General features: G+C 43.3%; 1 protein-coding gene across 15 annotated transcripts in view; it reads left to right on the top strand.

Annotated features, from left to right (window-relative positions):
- Positions 1-24,636, top strand: part of PLEKHA5 (pleckstrin homology domain containing A5) — a 1,790,419-nt gene that overhangs the window by 978,415 nt on the left and 787,368 nt on the right. For all 15 annotated transcript variants that reach the window (XM_069628398.1, XM_069628397.1, XM_069628399.1 and 12 more), the window contains one exon: positions 11,491-11,591. In XM_069628398.1, the coding sequence (XP_069484499.1) occupies positions 11,491-11,591 (101 nt within the window). The remainder of the gene's footprint in view (positions 1-11,490; positions 11,592-24,636) is intronic.

Genomic DNA, 24,636 nt, shown 5'->3' on the forward strand with positions numbered 1-24,636 from the left:
GCAACATTTAGGATAATTAAGGGTTTACGGATCTCTGGGGCTCTGGCCTTTCTCATCAATGCCCAGGATACAACCTATTCCTTTCCTCAGTGTTGCAGCCTAGACCTCGGATGGTCACTGCTGCGCTGCATTTAAACCTTGTGGTCCGTCCCATCTGGCTGCTATTACCCTATGTGCACTACACCTATAAAGCGTGACATAATGTGATCATGAAGAGGCCTTTGAAGGCACCCCCTTGGTCTTAGTTTATGTCTTGCGGTCTGAACCTTATCCTGAAGTGCTCGGGTGTGTGAGAAGATCGTGCCCCTTACCAACATTGGGCACAGAGTAAGAGTTGAAGCACAGCATGCAAGCTGGAGATCCCACACGCACAGCCCGCTGTTGCGTGGATCCATCGCTGCCTGGAGTCCTGACCACGACTGCTAAGTAGAGGGTGGGGAGCCCACGTAACGCTGCCTGACCCAGGAGCTGTGCAAGTTCAAAGCCATACTGTCTCACCTGAAGAGAAGCCTGGCTGAAACTTATTCGAGAAACCAGACAAAACCAAGGAAGAGGAGAACTGTTGACTGAAAGTCCTTGAAGTCAGTTGACTGAAAGTCAATCAGCTGGACCAGAGACACACAGAGCGGACGCTGCTGCTATCGCACGGAACCAGCAATACCTGAAGGTGGGACCACATAGTTTGTGGCGGCCGAGCAGCCTGCGGATTTTTCGCTGAGCTAAATTAAGTGTTCAATTAGTATCGGGAGAGACATCGGCGAGCCCACAAGAAGGAAGATGCTGCATAAGGCCAAAGGAAGCACCGGCAAACTCGCAAGATGGCCGAAGCCGGCGAAAGTCGGAGAAAGATACTGGTGAGCCCACAAGAAGGTTGTCACCAGAAAAAGACAATACCAGCGAGTCACAGAGAAGGCTGCCACATGAGGAAAAAACTAAAGGAAGGGGTAAAAGTGGACCACCAAGAAGTTTACCGCTGGAGAAAGCCAAGGAATGGGGTAAAGGCAAGCCACCTGTAAGACTGTTCCCAGAGAGTGCCAGAAAGCGGTCTGACTCAAGTGAGTCTGCTGTCACCGACTGCTGGCAAAGGCTAAATACAGAGAATTGTAATGAACATTTCTTTTCAAGGAACATATATTTTGAAGTACTGTTAGGCGAGGAAGGGGGGGGGCAGCTACAAGATCCTAAGCCTAACAGGCATTTACTTTAGTACTTATGGTAGGGCCAGTTAGATTAGGCTTGGATGAGACATCCTGACGAGCAGCATGGGTTTTTCAGTTGAAGAAATGGAATCTCATCGTAGCAATAGGACTAGGTGAGGGATTTTGTTTTAAGTAACTAAAAACCTTACTTTCTAACCATTTGCTGTTGTCCGACTCCTATATCTGGCATGCCAGAATTCAAATTGCATTATCCACATGGTCACCAACCTAGAACTTTCTCCCCTCCACCCACACACCCTAGTCACCCCCACACCTTCTCTCAAATGCACTCACGTGTGCAACCGTTCTCCTCATACTCACCCACCCAGAACATTAACACACAATCACATCCACACCCTTTCACCCATACACCTTCTCTCACATTCACCTACCTGCACCCAGAACATTCATACTGCATTCTCTGCATGGGCACCAACCTAGAACATCTCACTCACTTTCTCTCTCGCATGCACACACGCACTCTCATTCATACCCATTCACCCAGCAGTCGCTAACCCATACACCTTCTCAGTGTCACACACACACCCACCCAGAACATTCACACTGCATTCTCCACAATCGCGCGCACACACACACGCGCACACATGCACAATCTCACACAAGCCCATTCACCCATCAGTCGCTCGCTGACTCTCCCATTTGTTCACATGAGCATGCAGCATTCATACAGCATTCTCCGCATCTCTGCACAGTGTCTGGTCAAGGCCCCCCAAGCCCTTCTTGCTCCCCACAGACATGGAGTAGCAGGGCCATCACAGGTGAATACCAGAGCCACATAGCGGTTCTTTAACAAAGACTGATTCCACAATCTTGGATCCTCATACAAACAAACTTTGATCATGGCGGCTGCCATTTATGGTCTGCTGTGGTCCCAAAAGAGATAAGAGTGTAGGGCTTAGCCCTTTTTATGTGTTATGTTATCTAAAACACCTCCTGGGTGGGGAGGGCAAGGTTGACCCTGGGAAACAGAAGGTTCAAATAAAGACAGGAAGGGGTGGTTATAAGGGACAGCATGGATGTTTGGGTTCTTCAGTTGAGGTCTGATGAGGAGGTGGTAGACCAAGAGACTAGAGGTAGGAAGGATGGCGGAAAGGAAGTGTGCTTTTGGTGGTTTATAGAGAAGGTGAAGTACTGGCTGGTGAGTGAAAGTTGTACTGTATTGTGAATGTGCATGTAAGGTGTGTGAGTGAAAGTGGTGATTGGAGTGGAAGGAGTCGGTGAAGGGAGGGTTTATTGTGGAGAAGGTGGTGTCAAGTAATAGAGGTGTGACGGTGGAGTAGTAGCAGCGTGAATGTGGGAGGATTGACTGTGAAGGGGGAGTAGTAGATGAGAGCGGTGGGGAGAGTGGTAGTCGAGTGTAAGGAAAGTAGAGTGGAGAGTGATTAGAAGAGTGTAGGAATGGAGGATGGAGGCAAGTAGGAGAACAACCATCGGAGATACAGCAGAGAAAGTGAATAGGGAAAGAGGTTAGATGGCGGGTGGAGTAGGGAGGAGGAGAGTGTAGAAACAAAAATGGAGAGAGAGATGGTAAGATCCTGGGAAAGGAGTGTAAGTGTGTTGTAGTCCATGCAAGCACCCAGATTGACTGGAAAGCACTATCCAGTGATGATCCCTGATGAGTGTCGCCTACATTGTTCCCAGCTTAAGTCTAGAAGGAGAAGGTGTTTGCCTTTAGCTCATCAGAGAGAGAGAGAGAGAGAGAGAGAGAGAGAGAATATCTGTGAGACTGCATATTTAAAAAGATAGATGACAAATATCCTTTCTATGCCATCAGGCAGATCCAAGCTCTGTAAGGTTCTTTGGAGCACCGAGAGTGATCCTGAAAAAGAGAGGTGCTACTAGAGAACTTTTATTAAGACAAGTGGAGGATACATGAAAATTCTCCTTTGTATGTACTAACTTCTTTGCCATAAGATTAGAAAGTGCCTCCAACTATTGCTGAACTGCTAGAGAATTGTTTTTTTAGTTAGTACTTCCCGTTGTTTTGATGTCCATCCCTGTATCAGTTGTGAACAACTGCATGTGTATTTTAAGGTGTATTTAGTTATGAATTATCTGAAGCACAAGGTACTTTTGTATGATGTTTGGGTTACGTCACACAGATTAGTGAGGCCAAAATGTATGTGACTACTTAGATGTCATTGATATCTGTCGGACTAAATCTATGCCAGGATCATCATGCTCGGAACTTGCTAGGAATCTCATCAAATACACAGATGGAAATAGATCTTTAACTTGATGGTACAGACTGTCCCACTTTACCTCATGGACATGTCATCCAAGCTGATGATATATTTGGGGAGATGGAAGATGCATTTCTTCAGCTTAGAAGTGCTTTGCTGACTGCATTCCCAGCACAAAGCAGAAAGCAGTTGACCCGACAAGCCCTATTAGAACACCCTAGAGGGTGTTTGTGATTGGTCCATCTGCGGGCTATAAGAACTGGTATTGCCCGCAGATTGATTACAGGCTGTAACTTTAATTGCAGGTGCTGACCACCGTCCCATTGAAGACTGAAGTGGGCGCGTTGATGACCGTGTAATTTCGGAATGGAATGAGTTAACTTGAAGAGTTAACTTTCAGCATTACACGTTCTAAACCAACGTGTGCCATGTAGCCCCGTGCACTCATATGAAGCAGAAGGAAACGCTTTGAAAGTTCATACAGGTCGTATCTACTAGTTACACCAAATACATCAGAATTCCAGCATCAATACATCAAACACTGTAGGCAATACAAACGCCAGCTTATGATTCCCCCAGAGATCTGAAAGGAAAGGATTATATTAAGAAGCATGTGTGTGAGAAGGCACATTGCTTACTGCCTTTCTTAGTAGATATTGGTTCCTTACTCTCTCCCATAATACCCATCATGCACCTCAACCATGTATTGGTATGTAATTCAATTATGAATCGGACTTGCATGAACGGATTCCTTTAGGCCGCCTATGTATTCCAAAAGTTGCCTTGCAGCGAGCTGTGCAGTGTGTTGGAGGCTGCCATTAGCAGAACCACACATTGCAGATTAATTAATTGGCACATGGGCACGGTTCTCCCAATTATTACATTATTATAGAAGAAGCACAGCATTTAGAAGAAGATTCAAATATAGGCCATATTTTATCATCAATCGATGATTTGCACCAGAAATTAGGAGGGTTTTGATTTGTATTTGCTGTTCAAACACCTGTGCAAGAGGTGATCCGATCCTGATAGTAGAGGGAGATTGAGGTTCTGAGTGAGTGAATGAGTGAGTGAGTGAAAGAGAGAATGAGAGAGAGTGAGTGAGTGAAGAATAAAAGGAGGAAGGGAGGGTGGGTAGTAGAAAAGGGAGAGCCAGTGCGAGAGTGAGCAGGAGAAAAAGCAAAGGAGGAAAGGATGGTGAAGGAGAAGGAGGGAGAGAGGGAGGCATGGTGAGAATGAGAGGAAGGGAGGGGGCTGGGGAGGTGACAAAGGGAGGAAGGGAGGAGGCAATGGGAGGAAAAGAGGAAGGGAGGAGCCAGGGGGATGGGGGCGAAAGGGAGTAGATAGGGGGGGAAGGGCGGAAGAGAGTAGACAAGGGGAGATGGGCAAAGGCGGTTATCAAGGAAAGAGTTTCAAGTTGGCAAGAAGGAGAAGCTGAATGTTTTAGTAATGTGGAACGTGCCCTCTAGCGGATCTTGCAGCAATAAAGGTACGTGCAACCTTGCCCTGACGTCCTCGGTGTACTGTTGTAGGGGAATGAGTAATGGAGGAGAAGAACTTGAAAATGTAAGTTTGTGTGTGCAGTTGCACGTTGGAAATGTTTTGCTACTCTTTTTTGAATGCTTACATTTTTTGTAGTGTAAAAAAAACACCTGAAATGTGCTTAATTAGTACACTGGGCAGGCATACACACACCGGTTTTCTCCTCAATTGCAGACTCCTCCCACCCAATCACCTTCCAACACCCTATTAAAAAAAAAAAAGCAGAACCAAGGCAATGGCGATAGCATTGTAGCATTTTCAATGTTTTCTACTTTAATTAAACATGTCTCAATTATTCTACTTTAATTAAATGCTGAGGGTGTTTTAATAGCTTTATAGACCTGCAGCGAGGGCCGTACTGGGTGTTATCGTCCCTCATACCACGTTAAAGTCTGTCTTCAGGGCCTGTAACGCCCGGTACGGCCCTCGCTGCAGGACTATAAAGCTATATTAGTGCCTCTCTGGTTTTTATTGGTGCAGCAGTAAGGCGATACCGCTGTAAAAAGTACTTTCTGTGACCCTTCAACCCAAAGATAGGTTGGCAGCAGCCCTTGTGGGAGATTGGATCAATTCTCATGCCCTATTTGCATGGTAATAACATGGATTCTGCTTGATGAAACTTGCCATTAACATACTTCATGTATCGTTAAGTTTATTTTTCATTTTGTATAGACTATTAAAATAAGAATAGGCAACACAGCAGCTTATTGTAACACAACGTTTCAGGCTAAACCCTTTCCAGTTTGACCGAATTTTGAAAAGGGAAAGCAAACAAAATACGCTGCATGATGTATGAATGCTTAAGCATGCAAACTTCAAAGAAAGGCAACACATCAACACCCTAAAGAAGCCATCATGCATACAACCCATACAACCATGCTTCCACTAATTCTAGTACCTCCTTAAAAGGTATTATAAACAGCCATCACTGAGAAAAATTGCTCATTATTGTAACATTTCTAATTATCCTTACTTGATCTGCTTCCTTTAGATCCACTGCCTAACATTACACACGCATCCCTACAACCACATTCCTTTACCTCAACCCCTTCTAGCTTCCCAATTTGTTTGTTCTGTGTGTCAATTTTCCATCATTTTCTTCCCTCCAACACCACGTCTGCCCCTTTTCCTTTCTTCTTCCTCAGTAGACTTCTGTCTATTTTTCTGGTTGCAATTTCTCAGACAAGTTTCCGGCACAGTGTAAGGCCCCTAAAGTGGTGATTGGCGCGGTATAAAAATGTTATAACATAAAATATGTTCCTAATGATATCAATTAATTAAACAAGGATCCACTGTAGGAAATGATTCAACCTTTTCTGAAGTGGTTATGGATGTTTAAATAGTTGTATATGCATAATATATTTCTGTTTCAAATGATCACTCCCTAATTTGCTTACTCATTGTGGCCATTTCTTAGTATGTTCATTTTGCTATATCCCCTGTTTCAATCTCCATGTCTGTCATATTTGTGATGCTTAAAAGTGTAGTCTATTTATGTCTTGGGGTTCATGCCACAACACAACAACTGGTCAAGCTGCATTGTCGTTATCAAATGGGAAGGAATGGCCATTCCAGCTTTCAATTGCTTTTTTTGAAATACCTTGATGAACTACATTTGTAGATCTTATCCTGAGTTTTTATTAAAAAAAGCATGTTAAGTCGCACATTTAAAAAATGTGTCTTGCCACCTAAGACCTTGAATTAATTTGACAATTGTGCTCTACAACACATACTTTGATTTTTCTTGATTTATGGCCAATGTATAAATTGTATGGAAATATTAGCACTTACATTACAAAAACTGTAATAAATGTTGCAGAAGACTTTTATTGGAAGATTTGACCTGTGTGTGGGTGACTTATGATTCCCTTAAGGTTTACAGAGAATACAATTTAGGTATTCACTTGTTTATTAACTCAAAAGTGTTTGATAAATGCCTCACTATCTCTAACCTAACAAATACTTGAGTTAATAAAATGGTTTCTTATGAAAAACCTTTACCAAGTTGTCCGCCTCGCATTTCTGACTCCTCACAACATTCAGATTCAAAAGCAGGATTTTGTATAAAAATGTAAATAAGTAAAATCCATTTTGTAGCCAGGTTTTGATCATAACGTTTTTCTTGCTACAAAAGTCTTTTACTTGGACTTTAACCAACAGTTCAATTAGACGGCAAGTCTTTATCTTTCCACTATATTGCAAAAGTTCAACACAACTACTTGCTCTTAGGAAACAAAACACTTTCACAATTCTTCTGTATCAACGGCAAAGTTTTGTCAAGATAATTCCACAACAATTCATGAAACACTTTAGTAGGTTTGCCACATTTTCTTCACAAGAAACAAAACACCTTCACAATTCCTCAGTATCAACAGGAAGATTTTGCCTGGATGAATCCACAAAAATTCATGAAACACTTTAGTGGCCTTGCCACTTCTTCTTCTTCATATTTCCTTCAACCACAATGTAGTACTTACTCGCCTGCCAGGACAAAAGCTGATAACACTATTACAAGTACTCTGTGGTTAGGCCTACTTCAAAACTTTATGAAAGTCTTTAACTTTCAACACCATCGACATTCACAACTTCTTTTAGGAAAACATGTTACACATTGGTGCTGTTTATTCCTCTGTTAGTTTTGCCACAGGCAATGCTGGTTATTCTCCTCTCCTCCTGAATACTCTGTCAGGAGGGACTCTCTCCTGCCACTTCTTTTTTTTACTTCCACATCAATAAACTACTGACAATGTTTCTGTCTAATACTTGCTTCTCTTTGGCTCAGGCAATGCTTGTTATTGCTCCGTTTAACTATTGCCTCTTCCTTAATCTGGCAACAGTTAGAATCTTCCTGCAAAAATATTCTCTTGTCATTTAGCCAACATTAATTATAGACCCTGTAAATGATTGCCCCCTTTTTACTTTGGCAATGGTGGTTATAATTAGCTTGCTTCAGTATTGCCCCATCTTCACTTTGACCATGGTGTTTGTAATTGCTTGCTTCAGTGTTGCCATTTCTTTATTTTGGCCATTGTGTTGGTTTTTATCATGATGATTACAATCTTTCTCTTCTTGACTTTTTACAAAGTTCTTATTTTGCCAATATGCTTTCTTCATATTTCAGTATACAAAATAATTGTCAGCGGTCGCCTATGGAGCGCACCAGGAATTAACCTTCACTGGTTAACTCACCGGCTTCAGCACATGTGTCCGTGCGATCCGTTGCTCATTCTGCTTCTTCTGTCTCCGGCTGCATGGCAGGCTGTTTCTTGATTCCTGCAGCCCACGCCGAACAGAAAAGGAGCTTTACTCGCTCCCAGTGTATGCCGATGCTCGCCAGCCACCAGGACACCGCACGCCAACAGGAGAGCCCCGTTCTCCAGGGGGTGGGGGGGAGCCTGCTACAACACCACTTCCTGCTGCGTGACCTCTGCAATTCAGGTTATTATCCTTGGTGATCCTCTCAAGACCGACATCCATTTTACAAGTAGCTGCGCCTCCCTTATTCTGCAACGGGTGGTCTCTGCAACTCCACCCTCTCGATCTAATGACCTGCATCTGAGGGGGAGGGCCTTATATATTGAAAAGTCCCACTCAGGTGTGGTTAATCAGGACCACTAGACTGCATCTTGCAGTTTAGTGCCTCTGAGTCCCTCTTCCTTGTCCAAAGACTTAGGGCATTGTCGGACTTGAAGTTCCCAATGTTCTGATTACTTCTTCCGAAATACAAACTCCAACATTATTGGATTTACTCTGTTTATTTAATGAATCATTAGGAAAGGGTTTTAGGGAGTTGATGTTTGATTCCTACTTGTAGGATAATTATAATGATCAGAAGTCAGGGTATTCATGTTCAGATTTCCCACATATACAGTTTCTCTTGTAGTCGCAAGAGTTGTCCCTACCATCAATGTGGATATCTTTGTGAAAGGAAGTCTATCTCTGACAACAAGCAATTACATATTCTGGTACTATAGAAATCTCACTCTCTGAATAAGACAAATACTGTGTCTCTCTTATCAGAATCTTCTTGTTCCCTTCGGGCCCTTCTCCTCCCAGGTGATCCACCCTGCTAATATCAACCCCAGGGTTAGGATCATGAAGCGTCTGCCTTCCCCTGGCCACTGAGAGGAGACTTTAGGCATGTATTCTGTGTGGATTGCAGGATTCATCACAATGTTCATTTTGTTTATTCAGCTCAAATCTAATTGAGTCACGAAGAGTAACCATGACGGCTCTATCTGAAAAATGTTAGATTGGGTAGAGGTTTGAACGCAATCAATGTTTTATTCCTGTACATTATCAAATTGTAAAATATTCAACATGTTTCACATACTCCTGATTTCCAATGATTGTGGTCCGTATGTTAACATGCAAAACAGTTTTTCCTGGTGTTTTTGTTTTTCTGAACCTTCAAGTAAAGGGGATTACCACTATTTGGCTAATTTCCTCAATTGTTTGATCCAGTAATTATTCTGAATATCTTATCTGTATGAATTACTTTTTCATGTTTTAGTGATTGTTTTCTAATGTTGTCTATCGTTGTAGTTTGCTGAATCTACAAATGCTGTCAAAAGGCAGTTTCTGTATTAAGAAGTTGTTCAATGGAAAGCAAGTCCAAGAACTTATTTTGTCAATTGGCTTCTGATAGGGTGCTACTTCAAAATTCCCTAATTGAATGCTGACCACGTATCCAAAAAATGAATGTTTGCACCTATTGATTTGTAGCCTATTGTTAAAAAGATAATTCCATCAGAGTACCAGTCCATGACATAAAGATCTTGTCTACATAAGTGTCCCACTGTGCTACGTGCTTTGTTTCAATCAAATTTTAAAATATTCGGTGCTTCCTCATACTAGGGCATGTATGTATTCGCAAAACTAGTTGCATCGGACATGCCCATTAAAGCGCCACAGATTTGTAAAAAAAACTGCTGTTCTCAATACCAGAAACAAAGGTTTAATCAAAAATATATTGATATAAATCCTGATAGATGTTTAATTGATCCTCAAGTAAGTTCAAATGTACTACTTGCAATCTGTCCATGTGGTCAATAATAATATATAAAGTAATACTAGCTAAAGATGCACAAAATAATGGAACGTTTATTTTATGGTTTTTGAATTAATTTTTAATAAACTTGTGGTATCCTTAAATGTCCATTCTAATAAATTGGCTGAGTTAAAAACTAAACAATATGAATCCCAGCAGGTTTCGAACAGTTTCATTTTGTGCATAATAGGTGTACCTGGTGCTTTAACAATTGTTTTATGAATACTTGGTAAGGAATTTAATGTCTTTCCCTTTAGTTGGTGTCCCAGTGGTCATCTAGTAACATGAACTGAATTGCTGACCATTTTGCAATCCCTAGAATCGCAATGCTGCCTCCCGCAGCCCTCCCCAAATGTTTCTGGTTTGTCCTGGTGTATTCTCTGTAAAAGACAACTGCGGAATTCCCTCTGATGACTGTGGCTTTTCGCACACGGGGAAGCATCATGGCTGAGACACACTCTGTGAGCAGCTCTCATGAATCCCCCACCCTGAATCATTACTAGTTTACTGAAGGCATTACAAGGCTTGTAGTCTCCCGCTCTAATGGGCCCAGAAGCAGCTTGCATCACTTGGTGTTCTATGAAATATCAGTAGTGTAATTATGGTTTTCAGAGCCCCTCATGGTAGTTTTGTCAGGGCACTATACTATACACAAAAGGCTAGGGATGGGATGGGGTTCTGACTGAATCCCCCTTCTTTCGGAGACTGCAACACAGAGTGGCTTGTGATCCCTGGACTCCAGGCCCACATGGTATCCGTATGAAAGATCGAGAAAAAAAAACTGAATGGCAAGAGTTCCAAAATTATGTACTACCGAAAATGTCAACCAATTCTACCATACCATTACCATTAGAGAGAACAAGGGAAGCAGGGGTGTCCCCCACACCCTTGTTCGCTATAATGGCAACGAGATAGTGGGGGTATCCCCCGCTCCTGATAGCAACATGTTTTTTTTTATTTTTAAAAAGGACCCTGCAACGCGGGTTCCCATGCACATACGTGAAGGGAACAGGTGTTGCAGAGGGATGGAGGAGTCGGCAGCACACAAGGAGGTGTGCCACCAACAGGTAAGTAAGAGGGTGGAGCGAAGTGGGTTTCCTGAAATATCTACGGGAGAAAAAAACGAAAGTCATTTTCATTCAAATAACTTTCCTCCTGCAGATATTTCTAATTTGATTATTTCATGGACAACCAGCCCACATCAGGTCATACCTCAAGCCTCCACCCTTTAACACAATTCTCGGACTCCTCTTTCAGGGTACTATTGCAACTTTGAGTTTTGTGACCTTACTGTTAAATTTAGCTTAACAAAGGATTTTCTTTGTACATATTTCATCAACTATATTGAACAAATACACAAATCCCTTACATAATGCACTGAAAGTTTGTTTTCCCTCTTTTCTCAAATTTTGCGAAATAATGAACATATCAGTTTTGAAAAACGAATGTCAATTGTTAATCCTCATTCACTTTAACAGAATTTTTTATTTTGTAGATGAGAAAGAAGAGGGCATTTTGGGAAGCATTCTTCTGCCTAGTTTTAAAATATCGTTGCTGTCTACTGAGGACCATATTAATCGGAAGTATGCCTTCAAGGTAAGGGTGGTTAAAAATAAATATTTCTGTTGATTTGCATTTAAAAAATCCAATGTTAATTTGGTAGTTATAATTTGAAAAAGTGATTTTCTTTAATATCAGCATTTGTAAAAAAAAGAAATAGTGGGTTGTGATTCGTTTCCTTTAGTGTGACAAATTTTCGAGAATTATAGTCGCTGATTTGCTTAGCAGCTGTTAAGAATATTGGCGTTAGGAAGTAATGTTCTGGCTAGTCTTGCCACTTACCAGTTGTTTATTTTAACTACACTTATAGTTTATTTAAACTAAACTAAACACTCCCTCTGGTACAATTTCTTCTTTCTTTTGCAGTTATATGGTGTAGCTAACGCCACTTGCTGCAAGGTTCAACGACTTACTTCTAATACACTTGGCATGTAAGAGAGCAGGATGAGCATTTGCGCTAGGCTTATTTGGCCCAATGAACTTGGCATAGTTTCCTGTTTGGTATATCATCTAGAAAAGGCATTAATAGGCCAATGGAGCTATGCACATTTTGTAACAGTCAGGTGCTATCTGTTTTTCTCTCTCATGATGAATCTACATGTATTCCCAGTATCAGAGAAGTGAAGATTTCGCACATTACTAAGGCAAAACTTTTTTTTTTTGCCTCAGATTAATTTGCACCTATGCAATTTGGAAATGCAGATATCGGGTATCACTGCAACAGTTTTTCAGCAATGGAGGTCACCAACTACCTCCTCTACTCCTTCCCCAAGCAATTATTTATGGATGCCTTCAATAACTCCCATGTTCTGAATTATGGTTCGAGAGTTTTTATTTTTTAAATGACCAAAATCACTGGTTTTATTATGGTAGTTGATTGAGCAGGGTACTCTAATGGGCTTCCCATAGTAGCCCCCTCTGCTATAACTCAGGCTTACCTAACCCCAATGTCTTTCCGCTAGTGATCGGTAACACCTAATATCTAAGGCTGTCTTTTGGTGATGGCCTAAAGGCGATATATCTGTCTCCCTCTGGAATTCTTCTTGGGGTGCCCTGACCTATCCTGCCCAGGTTTCTCAACAGAAAATGTTTTCTTGTTCCGGTAACAGACAACCTGGACGTTCTCTCACACATGTTCCCTCCCACTCTCTCCTTGCCATGATATCACTGCTCCTTACAACTAACCCTCTACTCTGCACTCACTCGTCCATCTCCTTTCTGCGCCTACTTTCACACCTTTTTCTCTTATTCTGTTCCTCTCTCTCTCCTGTTCTGTCACTCTTATGTCTACACTCTCTTCTGGTCTTCCCTTCTCAACACCTTTCTCTCCATCCTTCACCTCACCCTTTTCATCTCCACACCCATCTCCTCAAGTCTATCATACAATCAATCTGTGTTCTATGCCTATGTGCCTTAATCGTGCCACACACTCCCCGCCTGCCTCTTCCAACTAAGTCCCCCTCCTGCTTGACTCCAACCTCACCACTTCTTCCACTACTGCCTTGTTCTCTTCCATTCCACACCCTCCTACTATACACTCTCAGATGCTCTTCTTACCCCTACACTTCACCCTCTCTCCATCCTTCTCACTCATGTTTTAACTCCCCTCACACTACACTGCATATATCTGGTACCACTCTTTCTCACAACCGATAGCTCACCTTTAATCCCTCTTTGTATTTCTACACCCTCTGCCATCTTCTCCAGCTGGCACACCATCCTCCCTGGTTTCTAGTGCCACTTCTTCCTGCCTCAACCGAACACCTTTTGATCTCCTCTGTGCTCGCTGTGTTTTTACAACCCAGCCTTCCCTCTTCGAGCACTGTTCCTGGCTCTCATTGATCCCTTTGGTCACATGCCCCTCTTGGCCAATTTCTGGCTAAGCTTTTCCCTGGGGCTCATTGTGACCAGGTCTGTCAGATTTCCCTGTCAAAAGGGGAAGGGGGGGGGGAGATATGGTTCCCAGGATGTAGGGGAGTGAGAGAGGGAGGATTCCAGAACCCACCCTAGCCATAAGTCCTGGTTCAGCTACAAGAGTCCCCAATCTTCACCCATTGTGGCAGCATGCTAGTATGCAGACCCTTCTCTCCAGCCATGCCTCAAACATTAGATACTTGCCAGGATCTCTCTCCTTTTTAGATTGCTTTCATCCATCACCAATACAGTGCAATCCGCTGAACAAAAGCCAATGAAGAACAATGGTGAGCTTCATTTGGGACCCGAGGAGCAGCTGACAGACACTGGAGGTGCTGGCCCAACACAATGCAAAGAGACACAGTGGGACTATGCAGCAGCCAGAGTGCTTGCAGAGTTACTGGAGGGAGTCAGTAAGCCTGCACATCGGCACTAGTCTTCCCTAGACCACTAGGGACCAGAAAGGAAGTTCTACCCACCCTCCTGTGTTAGTTCAGAGGGAGGCGACAGACTAGGGCTTGCCATTTCAAGAAGTATTTATTCAAACTAAATAAGAAAAGACCTGACTTTCCCTATTCTAAGGGTTTCCCTAACTAAGAAAACTTAACTCGGGTGCTCGTCGTCCATTCTATAGTCGAATGTAACAATCTGACCTCTGTCCAAAACAGGTCTATGCTGACCCCACCACTTAAACTAAACAACTAAAGACCAGCAGAATGACTCCCTTCTCCCAGGGCTTGTTTTCTAGCAATATCCTTTCAGTATAGCATCTGCAAATAGCGCTTCGCTATTTCTTGTACCGGTTCATTCAGTTCTCGTAGAGGACCTTTCCACGTCCCTTTCTTCATCTCGCCTTCATTTCTTTTAGTCCTCTCTAGTTACTGTTGTGCCTGTATAGACCTACCTTTACTCTTTCCTTCTCAATAGCAATGGACATACTTTCTCTTTCTACTTTCTCTTTCTGCCAGTTCTTTCAACAGTTGCACAGTTCTCCTTGTAGCATTTGCTATATCTTTATGACCATTAGTTTCCTTACTTGGATCTGTGTCATGTACCCAGTGATCAGTCTCACTCTTGTTATGATTTATCCACCCACTAGGACGAGAAGGATAGGATTCCCCCTCTTCTTAGTATTTGACTCTTCAATGGGATGAAGAGGCTGAGTCCCTAAAAGATTCTCAATGTTCTTAATATTTGGTTCTTCACTGGGGCGAGGAGGCTAACCCCAGAAAGACTTCACACTGTTCATCGCCTCTCACCGTTTACTGCGACTAGTAAGAATACTTTAATCATTATATTCAGTTTTCGTGGCTAACAGAATATGGTTATGTCATTGGTTACAAATGCTGCATTCCTGGGGTCTCCCGCTTTCTCCGTTACCTGCAACGTAATGGGATTGCATCACCGGGTCGGTGTTATCTTCTTCTCGTGCTCCGTATCGTTTAAGGACGGCTCAATCACTTGCTTTGTCTTTGGAGTTTCATTTCCAGTGCGGTATCGTCACGGAAAGGGTTTTTCTTTTCTATCCCCGTTCTGGCCACCGCTTTCCTCTAATGTCCATTTCCCAGGACTCTCCACAAGCAAACGGACCCCCATGGGTCTAGTGCTGGTGCTGTGCAGCTTGAACATTTCACTGTTCTGGTTTCCTGTGGCCGTTCTTCCTCGAATGTCCCTCCTGGGACCCTCTTCTGCCTGCTGGACACTCGATAGTCTGCTCCTTCTGCAGTCCTCAGACAGGTTTTCTTCACGACTGTTCGCTGGTGCGTTAAGCAGCGTTCTGCGCAGGCTTTCTGTCTCTCTAACGCTGCTGCTTTGAAACTCACTGGTCTCCTCTGATACTCTCTCGCCTCTTCTCCTTTTATGATGCTGTTCTGAGGCTTCCCCAGCTTCTTGTGATAGTCCCTTTTGTGTGACGGACCATATTCCTTATGACTGCTTTGGGTTTTTTAGTCCCAGTATCCCAGTACCTCGTAGGTTCTTTTTCTGCATTACTACAGAAGTTTAACTTATCTCAGTATCAGAGAGAGATTTATCTTAAGTTGACACATCACAATAGCAAACCAGGGTGTCTTGTCAACCGGTTGATTCTGAATATATCTCTAAATGAGATGGAAAGGAAGTTCCTCATCGGAACGTGAATACTTATCCCTAGGGTGGGAGTCTCTCCCTGCGAGGTCCTGCTTATTGCCACACCTAAGGGGAATATTGCATAGTGGGCTCACCTACCTAGCCTCACAAGGAAAGTCCCCCCCCAGACCTCCACCCCAGGGAGAAGTGTCTGAATCCTGCGATCCGTCACACTCCCCAGAGAGACTTAGCACGGTTCCCTGCTTAGCTGGGCTCCGGCACCCATGCAGGAGTGTTTAACAATCGATTCTGTATTTTGTGGTACGCGGCAAGCCCACTCGTAAAAAGTGGGCATGGCTTAGCACCCGTTTTGATTACTTTTCCTTGTACATACATGGCATGGGTTGGGGAGATGAGGCCAGATTAGCCAAGGAGAGTTGCCCAATTGAAGCAAACGTAGGGGGTTTAACCAGGAAGTCTGGGTCTACCATGTGATGACTGGGGCGAAGATGCAGGGCGACCAAGAGACCATCAGGAAGAAGGCTTGTGGAGAATTATGGAGCAGGTGAGATGTTGGCTTGGGTGTGATAATGGTTCTGCAGCTTAAGTATTGTATCTGTGAGACGAGTGAGTAGATAAGATAGTGTAAGGAGTCAATGGGCCCTAGTGATCTGAGATATTTGAGTAGCGGAGCGTAGTAGTAGTGTGGAGGTGTAGTAGTAGTGTGGAGGTGTAGTAGTGTTGGAGCGGAGAAGTAGTAGTGTGGGGGCAGAGAAGTAGTAGTGTGGGGGCGGAGAAGTAGTAGTGTGGGGGCGGAGAAGTAGTAGTGTGGGGGCGGAGAAGTAGTAGTGTGGGGGCGGAGAAGTAGTAGTGTGGGGGCGGAGAAGTAGTAGTGTGGGGGCAGAGAAGTAGTAGTGTGGGGGCAGAGAAGAAGTAGTTGGGAGGAAGAGTATTTAAGTAGATTAGAAGAGGTTAGAGGGTAAAGATGAGCAGTAGGAGGTGTGATACATTAGAGGGACAGACGATTGCTGGGTGTAGTAAGCAGGCGGTCAGGTAGGGTGAGAAAAAGGTAGGTCGTCAGCATGGGCATCACTGAACCAACTTTGAATCTTCTAGAGTAATTGCAAGATACTGTCCCCACTCCTATTAGAACACTAATCTCTGGAGGGACACTTGGAAAGTTTGAGAGTGGTTAGAAAGACACCATTAGCCGAAGCCAGACCTTAGACAGTAGAGGTGAACTTTCGGTAGTACTAACCAGTAGTTACAGATGCCTTGGTTAGGGAAGCAGGCCAAAGTAAGGAGAGAGAGTGGGAGAGGACAAAACAAACACCCTTCAACTGTCTCAAAGGCTCAGAGTGGTTTCTGCGCTATCTGTGACACTTGGTTACAAAGGTGCAAAGCTTTATTTTTAAAAAGCCCTATTAGCCTCACCCTCTGAATTTCCAATTACAGAGTAGCAGCCAGATGCTCAGACTGCTAATTGTCCTTGTGGCTTTCTTCATGTGCTGGTGAGGTTTTCTTCCAATTCATTTTGGTGGAGGATTTCTGTGTCTGCTGCACCCCTACAGTGTTTTCTCAATCTTAGTTGGTTTTAGTTGCCCCACCATTCCCCTAGGGTCTGAGTGGAGTTGGTAGGTCGGGCGTTTGGCATCTCATCGGTTAGTCAGGAAGAATCCCAGTCCATTCTATTTCTGTTCTCAGTTGCATTCCCCTGGTTCTGTTCTGGGTTTTCTGCATTGTGCCCAGGTACATTCTGGGATATGCCGTTCTGTAACCGGCCAAAGAGAACTCTAATTTAAGAGAGGTTGGTAGGCATTGTGGCAGGGCCAGTGGTACCAGCAGTCATACATAATGCACATTCATGACAGGTATGGGCTGTGCCCGCTTCCTTCGCCTATGGCGCAGGGTTGGCTCAGTCCGATGCCTTGGTGGGTCTCCTGCCCCAGGCGGGAGTGGTCCCGACTCCCTTGACAGGGTCAAGACTCTAACCCTGTCACAATGGTGATCTTCCCTCTCACTTTTGAAACCTGGAGTATTCTTTTTTCTGTAATTCGTTATTGTTATGTTGGATTACAATATTGTAGCAGGATACTAGCCGTCCTTCTCCAACTTGTGAGGACTGTAATGGTCCATCTCCAGTTATCCAAAGGGTGTCCTAACAAGAGCAATTATCTTCTTTCCAAGTCTTGAAATAGGTTCCGATGAACCCCCTTGAGCATGTTTGTCCTCTTTGGCAGTAATTCACATAATAGTCCTTCAATTCCAGCTGTGCAGCTTCCTACTGTTGACAACTCAGTCTGGATTCTCTGTAGTTTGGAGTACTGCTGTAGGATTAGTGATATCTCACACATCCTTGTAATTGAAGATTGAACTACAAAAATCTGCACATTTTGCTTTGAAGTCCGAGGATACTAAATCAGCATTTGACCATATGGTCTCTAAGACTCCTTTATTGGGAGTTGTATGCTTTCACTACTGCGGGCAACCCATTGACCAGATTAGCAGCTTGAATGTAGATTTAAATGGTGATTTCTCAGCAAGCATCCTAATTCAGGAAAAACCTCCCTTTTGGTGGTTACTGAATTTCTATTACCAGAGTAATAACTCTTGATCTTGAATACTCAGTCTGAGAAAATGAAAGAAGTGGTGGAATGTTGGACTTTCTGATTCAATGGGGACAATGTTGTTCTTTGTCAGACATTCAGGACAACTGTTTCCCACCCTCCTAGGCCATTATATCTACAAGGACCTCCCAATATTTCTAGAGATTTTTATTCAACCAAACTCTTTCCCAGTAATATACGGGCTTTGCCTTGCACAGTATATCAATACTATTTAAATGTGTTTCTAAACTAACTGAGAGATTTGGCGCTTTGATTGGCAAGCCCAATACGTTGTTCGAGAACTTGTGCTCCATGACAGAAAGATTTGTGCAACTGGTCCCTCCCCAGAGCTCTGTTCCATATACTGCGGCTTGCATAGCCTGACTTTACTATGCCTCAAGGGAAACCCCAACTGGTCCATTTCCACGCTCTCTCGTGAATCTAGGTTTCTCTCCACTGTATCTAGCCAGTGTGACACCTGCCTGGCTATTTGCCCTCCCCAGCTGCAGTCCTCTTTTGCCCTCAGGCCAAGATAATCATACAAAAGTCTCCTTGCTGCATTAGGCCTTCCTTTAGTTCGAGCTTTATTCTTAGTTTTTTATTTGCTATTTTTCCGCTTAGAAATCAGCAACTTATATCCATTTGCCGCCCAAGTCCTGTCGGAGTGAGAGAAAGAAAGATTGCATTGTCCACACACCTAAGGATTGGGAGCCTATCCTAAGCTAGGGCTGGAGCATTTGAGGTACACCTGGCAGTCAATCACCCCATTCACAAACGCACAAAACAACTTCGGTGCCAGTGCGCATCCTTGCTGAACTCTCCCCTCAGTTCCCACTGTAGCAGTGGTACGTCCATCTACGCCCCGTCTTACTACTGCTCCATTCCCAGGGTAAAGGATCTGAATGGCCCTCAATAACAAAGACTGGATGCCTAGCTCTTTCAAAGTGCCCCACAACTTTGACCACAGAACACTATCAAACGCTGTTCTTAAATAAAAACTGCATATATTTGTCACAAAGTAGTCGCAATCTCAGGTTTTGATCAATAGTACTGGTTCCACTCTGGCAACATGCTTGTAAATGGCAGAGAATCCCATTGTCCCTGATCCAGGACTCTTAATTGGCCCAAGACAGCATGGGCGAAATATTTTCCTTCCACATCTAGCAAAGAGGCTATAATTGCAGGGCTGGTCTCTGTCCCCTTTCTTGAAGATGGGCACTATCTCTGCCTGGGTCCAGGAGGTAGACACCTTGTTGTATTCCAGTGCAGCATTAAACCATTTTGCCAGATAAGGAATCCAGACCTCAGGCTCTGTGGCATAAATGTCTACCGGGACCGCTAAGCAACACTATAGAATATAACACTAAAACCTTAGTGAGTGATGTCTGTTGCAAGGAAAGCAAGCATCTTCACTGTTCCCAAAGGTCACTGAGAATCAGAGCAAGGCACAGTTGACTGCTCTATGGGCTGCCATAGTTGGTTTCCCCACCTCACCCTGAACCAGCAAACAAACAACTGATCTTATCCCACACTTTGTGTCAGGGCTGGCGGCTATCAGCTATCACCCATCAGCCAAGCGTCACGGACCTGTACAATCGCAGGGTGACAATGTCAGGAGAATGAAAATAATGGAAAGCTGAAATACGGGCTGGTAAACATGCAGTCCATAGAAACATAAAAGCAGTAAGATCAACAAACTTCATCTGAGTGTACTGTAGTAAATCCACAACGGAGCACAGAGGAATGCACACGTTCTGCTAGCTCACTGACACCTTAACTGCGCCAAATACTGGGCGCCATGAGCTGCAGGCTGCCATCATCCGGGGAAAAACAGGAAACAACCCGTTCTCTGCCCTGCTGCGTGAGGGAAATTATCTCTTATACTTTTTCTTGCAGGTGTTCGCCTGCCAGTAGTAGCCAGCCTCTACTCAGTCAGGTAATCGGGTGCAACGGGAAACAACCCATTCTCTGCCCCACTCTGTATCTTTCATGCCAGCCTAATGAAAGTTTTAGAACCAAACCTCTTGGCAAGAGACTCAAACCCAATTCACTTGGCTCTGTTGTGGAACAGTTAATTGCAAGACCAGTCTAACTTTCATAAAACTGGCATGAAAGATGCACACTAGTCTATTGAAAGTGATAGTACTGCAGTATTTCTTTAGAGGTCAATTCTAAAGACACTGCAAACACATCCAGTTTAGCCGTGTCTTTACAGTTGAACGTTTCTTTGGAATTAAACTGCTTGGAAAATGAACTCTAAATAAACAATGTGGTGTTATAACTTTCACAAGACTGGCGTGTCTTAAGAAATGTCTAAAAACACACCAGTCTTATGAAGTTTGTAACACTACAGCGTGTCTATAGAATTCACTGATGGTGGTAAATAAATACAAACTCTCCCATCTAATAATTGTCTACAAGCCCGCTTGAGGGGAGGGTGGGGCTAATGTTTGATCAGTGTTGCCATGGCATTGAATTATTCAAACTTATCGAAGTATTACAAAATGGAAGCTTGCACATTTCTAAAAGGTTTTTTAAAAATAAAAAAAGCCTTACCCATTTCAAAATTGCTTTTAACTTGTTTTATTATTTTTAGGTTTAGGCACAGTTAAAATGTATGAACATATTGAGTGCAGACCTCCTTTAACTATCATATGCACGCGTATTCCCTGATTTGAATATGCAGATGATATTTTTAACATGTCACAATATGCACATATAAAGAGAGAATACGTTTTATCTTGGGGGTGATATTTTTGCATTATTGTACATTTTCTATATGTTCCTTTATAAGTTAATTGTTTGTGAAACAAACCTCTGCAAACCTCTGCAAACAAGTTCCAGCCCCACCCACAACAAAGGGAGAACCCTTGACTGGATAGCAGACTACAACTGTGCCGTATCGATCACTAACAACTCTCCCCAATCCTGGACCGACCTCCATCTCCTCTCCTTCTCACTTGAGGCCTCAAGCCCTACAACCAACATGGCACTAGCCCCAGCCATCCCCACTAGAAGCCAAAAAAATATTACAGTAGAAAAACTGATCCCGCTCATTCTTCCTACACTTAGCCAACTCCAAGACTCTAATCCCTATGACCTCGTAGAAGGCTATAACAACACCATGCGCATAGCCTTAGACGCCATTGCACCATTGAAACTTAGAAAATCCAAACCAAAAAAGCACCTCAACCAATGGTTCTCCAGCCATCCTAAAACCCTTAGATTGGAAAAGCGTAAACTGGAACAAGTCTGGAGACAATCTCTGACAGACCATAACAAACCTCTGCTTAACAAAATAACGGCCAACTAAAAAAAGAAATCATAGCGGCCAAACAAGAATCCTATAACCAGAGAATCTCACAATCCAAATCCAGCTCCAGAGAATTATTTACTATCCTGAAAGAATTGGAAACCCCGGTAACAATCCCAGATACTTGCGTTAAAAACAAACAATGGTGCACCAGTGTCCAAAATGCACTAAATAACAAAGTCACTGGCCTTCAAACAAAAATTAAAAATAAGAAAGACTCCCTCACCAATCTTACTAACCCCATCAACGCCCACTCGAGCCCTCCACCCTCACACCACACACCCAACACTGCTCGCTTCAGCTTTTCCAAAGTCTCTTGTCTCGAAGTAGAAAAAATCATTCTTGGCCTTAAACCCTCCAATTGCAAAGGTGACCTCTGCCCCCCACAAATCATTAAAGACGCAGCAAGAGACCTCTCGCCATTCATCACCAGACTCATCAATGCCTCTTTTTCCTCAGGAACAGTCCCCAGTAACCTCAGAGTCCTGGGTCCTCCCTCTCCTCAAAAAACCCTCCCTCGACCCGTCCATCCCAACTAACTACAGACCGATTACCACCGTCCCATTCCTGCTCAAGATACTAGACAAGACAGCATAACAACAAATCCAAAAATATCTTGAAACAAACCACCTCCTAGGAATAAGACAATCCGGCTTCAGACCCAACATGGAACTGAAACCGCCCTGATAGATCTGAAAGCCCAAATAGACATCCTTAGAGATAACGGGAAAACTGCATTACTACTCTTGTTAGACCTCTCTGCAGCGTTTGACCTAGTTGACCATAAAATCCTATGTAATCATTTAGACTCAGCTGCCCACTTTTCAAGAGAAGCCATCAGTTGGATTGAGTCATTCCTCAACAACAGATCCATGCGAGTCTTCTCCTCCTCTGCCGCCGCCGAACCCATCCCCATTACGTGAGGAGTCCCACAGGGCTCGTGCGTCTCCCCCACTCTGTACAACATGTTCACGAAGCCCCTGTTTGATGATCTAGATGGCCTGGGTATCACCTACACTAACTACGCCGATGATACACTGATCCTCCCGTTGACGGGAGATTACAACCAGGATTTGGCCTTGGTGAACAAGGTGTATCTCCATCCAGGCATGGATGGCTTCGCACAGTCTATGCCTGAATGATGACAAAACTGAACTCATCATCCTTGGTTCCACTTCCAACCTAACCAAACTCGACCACAACTACGCCAACTTCATCATAGACGGGAACCTAATCAAGGTCTCCAAAAAAGTAAAAACTCTAGGAATATACCTCGACTCCTCCCTAACCTTCCACAAACAGGTTAGCTCGATGGCATCCTCTACAGCCTACACATGTAAGCTTATAAGAGCAGCCAAACCCTTCCTCTCCACCCACAGCTGCACTACACTAGCCAGAGCATTGGTATTATCCAAACTGGACTATTGTAACGCCCTCTACATAGGAGCCACCAAGCAAATCACCATCAAAATTCAGACTTTACAAAACAACGCTCTTAGAGCAGCGCTCAATATTCCCAGGAGGGAACACATTTCCAATATCAGGAAATCCCATAACTGGCTCAGCACAACAGACAAAATCCTGCTGAAAGTTGCACCGCTCACCCACAAATGCCTGAATAATGCTGCCCCATGCTTTCTGGCAGACAGAATATGCAAACACACCCCCATCAGACCCACCAGAACCTCCAATGCTAATCTTCTCACTGTCCCCAGGTTTAAACGCACCAGAATGGGTGGCAACAGCTTCCAGGTGAAAGTCCTCAACACTGGAACTCCTTACCACCATCGCTCAGAACTCCACAATCTTACTCACTTTTTAGACGCAACTACATCCATTGGTTAAAGAACACGAACCATTAACACCTCTAACACCACACGGCTGCTCTCCGCGTTGCATGCTTTAAGTAAATCTGTAAATTTGTAATATTAAATTTGTAAATATTTGTAATTCTTTAAATATATTTACTGCATTATCTCCTGCCAAACTGTACACATGTTCCTTCATTGTCACACCGTAATTATGTTATGTAAAGTATAAGCAACCTGTAACCAAGCTTTGAATCACCTTGCTGCTCATGCGCCCTCATACCCTCGGGTCTGGTGCGCAATACAAATGAATAAACTAAAACTAAACTAAACATGTAAAAAGTACAGAAGCCAGTAGTATTTATCATTGAAAGCTAGGTAGTATTTTTCAGTTATTAGGCCTGAAGATTACGTCACACTGTTGTCTTGCAACAATGGTGCTTTAGGATAGGTAATCTGTGCATAGTTGCTGTTTCATATCTGCACAGAGCTTGACTACGGTACAATATCACGATAATGGTTATTAAAACTGTTATGGCCTTTTTGATGTACTCTGCTATAAATCTGATCAGTTTCTTGTACTTGTATGTCAAAGTACTTTCTGTCCCTCTCAGTAAATACTAGATCCTTGTGGCTGTTTCCTCTTGAACACATAAATATAAATGTGGTTGCAATTACTTGCATAGAACAGCTAGAATCTCAAAATCTCTTTGCTACTAGACTGGCTTTCTGAGTCTTTCTCAATTGAGCTGTTTTCACTTTGATATCACTTTGTAGCTTTTCGATAAGGCTATGTCTTTAAACGGTAACTACAGAACTTAAATGGATATGTCCAGTATATGTTATATGGATTTTAATAAAGTTTGCCAATATCACCGTCCCATACCAAAAGTCGATATAGTGCACCCATAAGACAACCCCGTCTGTGCAGTCTGGTAGACAAGAAGCATGTGTCAATTTGCACTCACCATTCCATCAGAAGATATGCAGGGGGACATGGTCCCTCTACATTGAAGGTAGATCCGATCACTGAATAAAAAAATGTTTTGTTGAGACAGAATTTCAGCTTCTTAAGTAGCATTTCTGTGTGTGTGCGCTAAAATGTATCGACCTTGTTTGCATAAAGAATGCACACACATTTGTAAAATAATCTGGACAAATCCTGTGGGTGTAAAGTAACACCACAACAATCATTCATAGTTGGATGCTCATTGTACATTTTCTATTTGATGTGCTTTGCAATAGTATCCCACCTAAGGGCACCATTTGTGTCCAATGGTAGCCTTCCATACTCTTAAATACTTTCTACAGAAAAGAAATTAGGGGCATCTCTAGAAAAGATACTTTGGGGAGCATCATCTCACCTTGATCCA

The sequence above is a fragment of the Ambystoma mexicanum genome, chromosome 12 (assembly GCF_040938575.1).
Source record: "Ambystoma mexicanum isolate Mex_15411 chromosome 12, UKY_AmexF1_1, whole genome shotgun sequence".
In the NCBI taxonomy this organism is placed as follows: Eukaryota; Metazoa; Chordata; class Amphibia; order Caudata; family Ambystomatidae; genus Ambystoma; species Ambystoma mexicanum.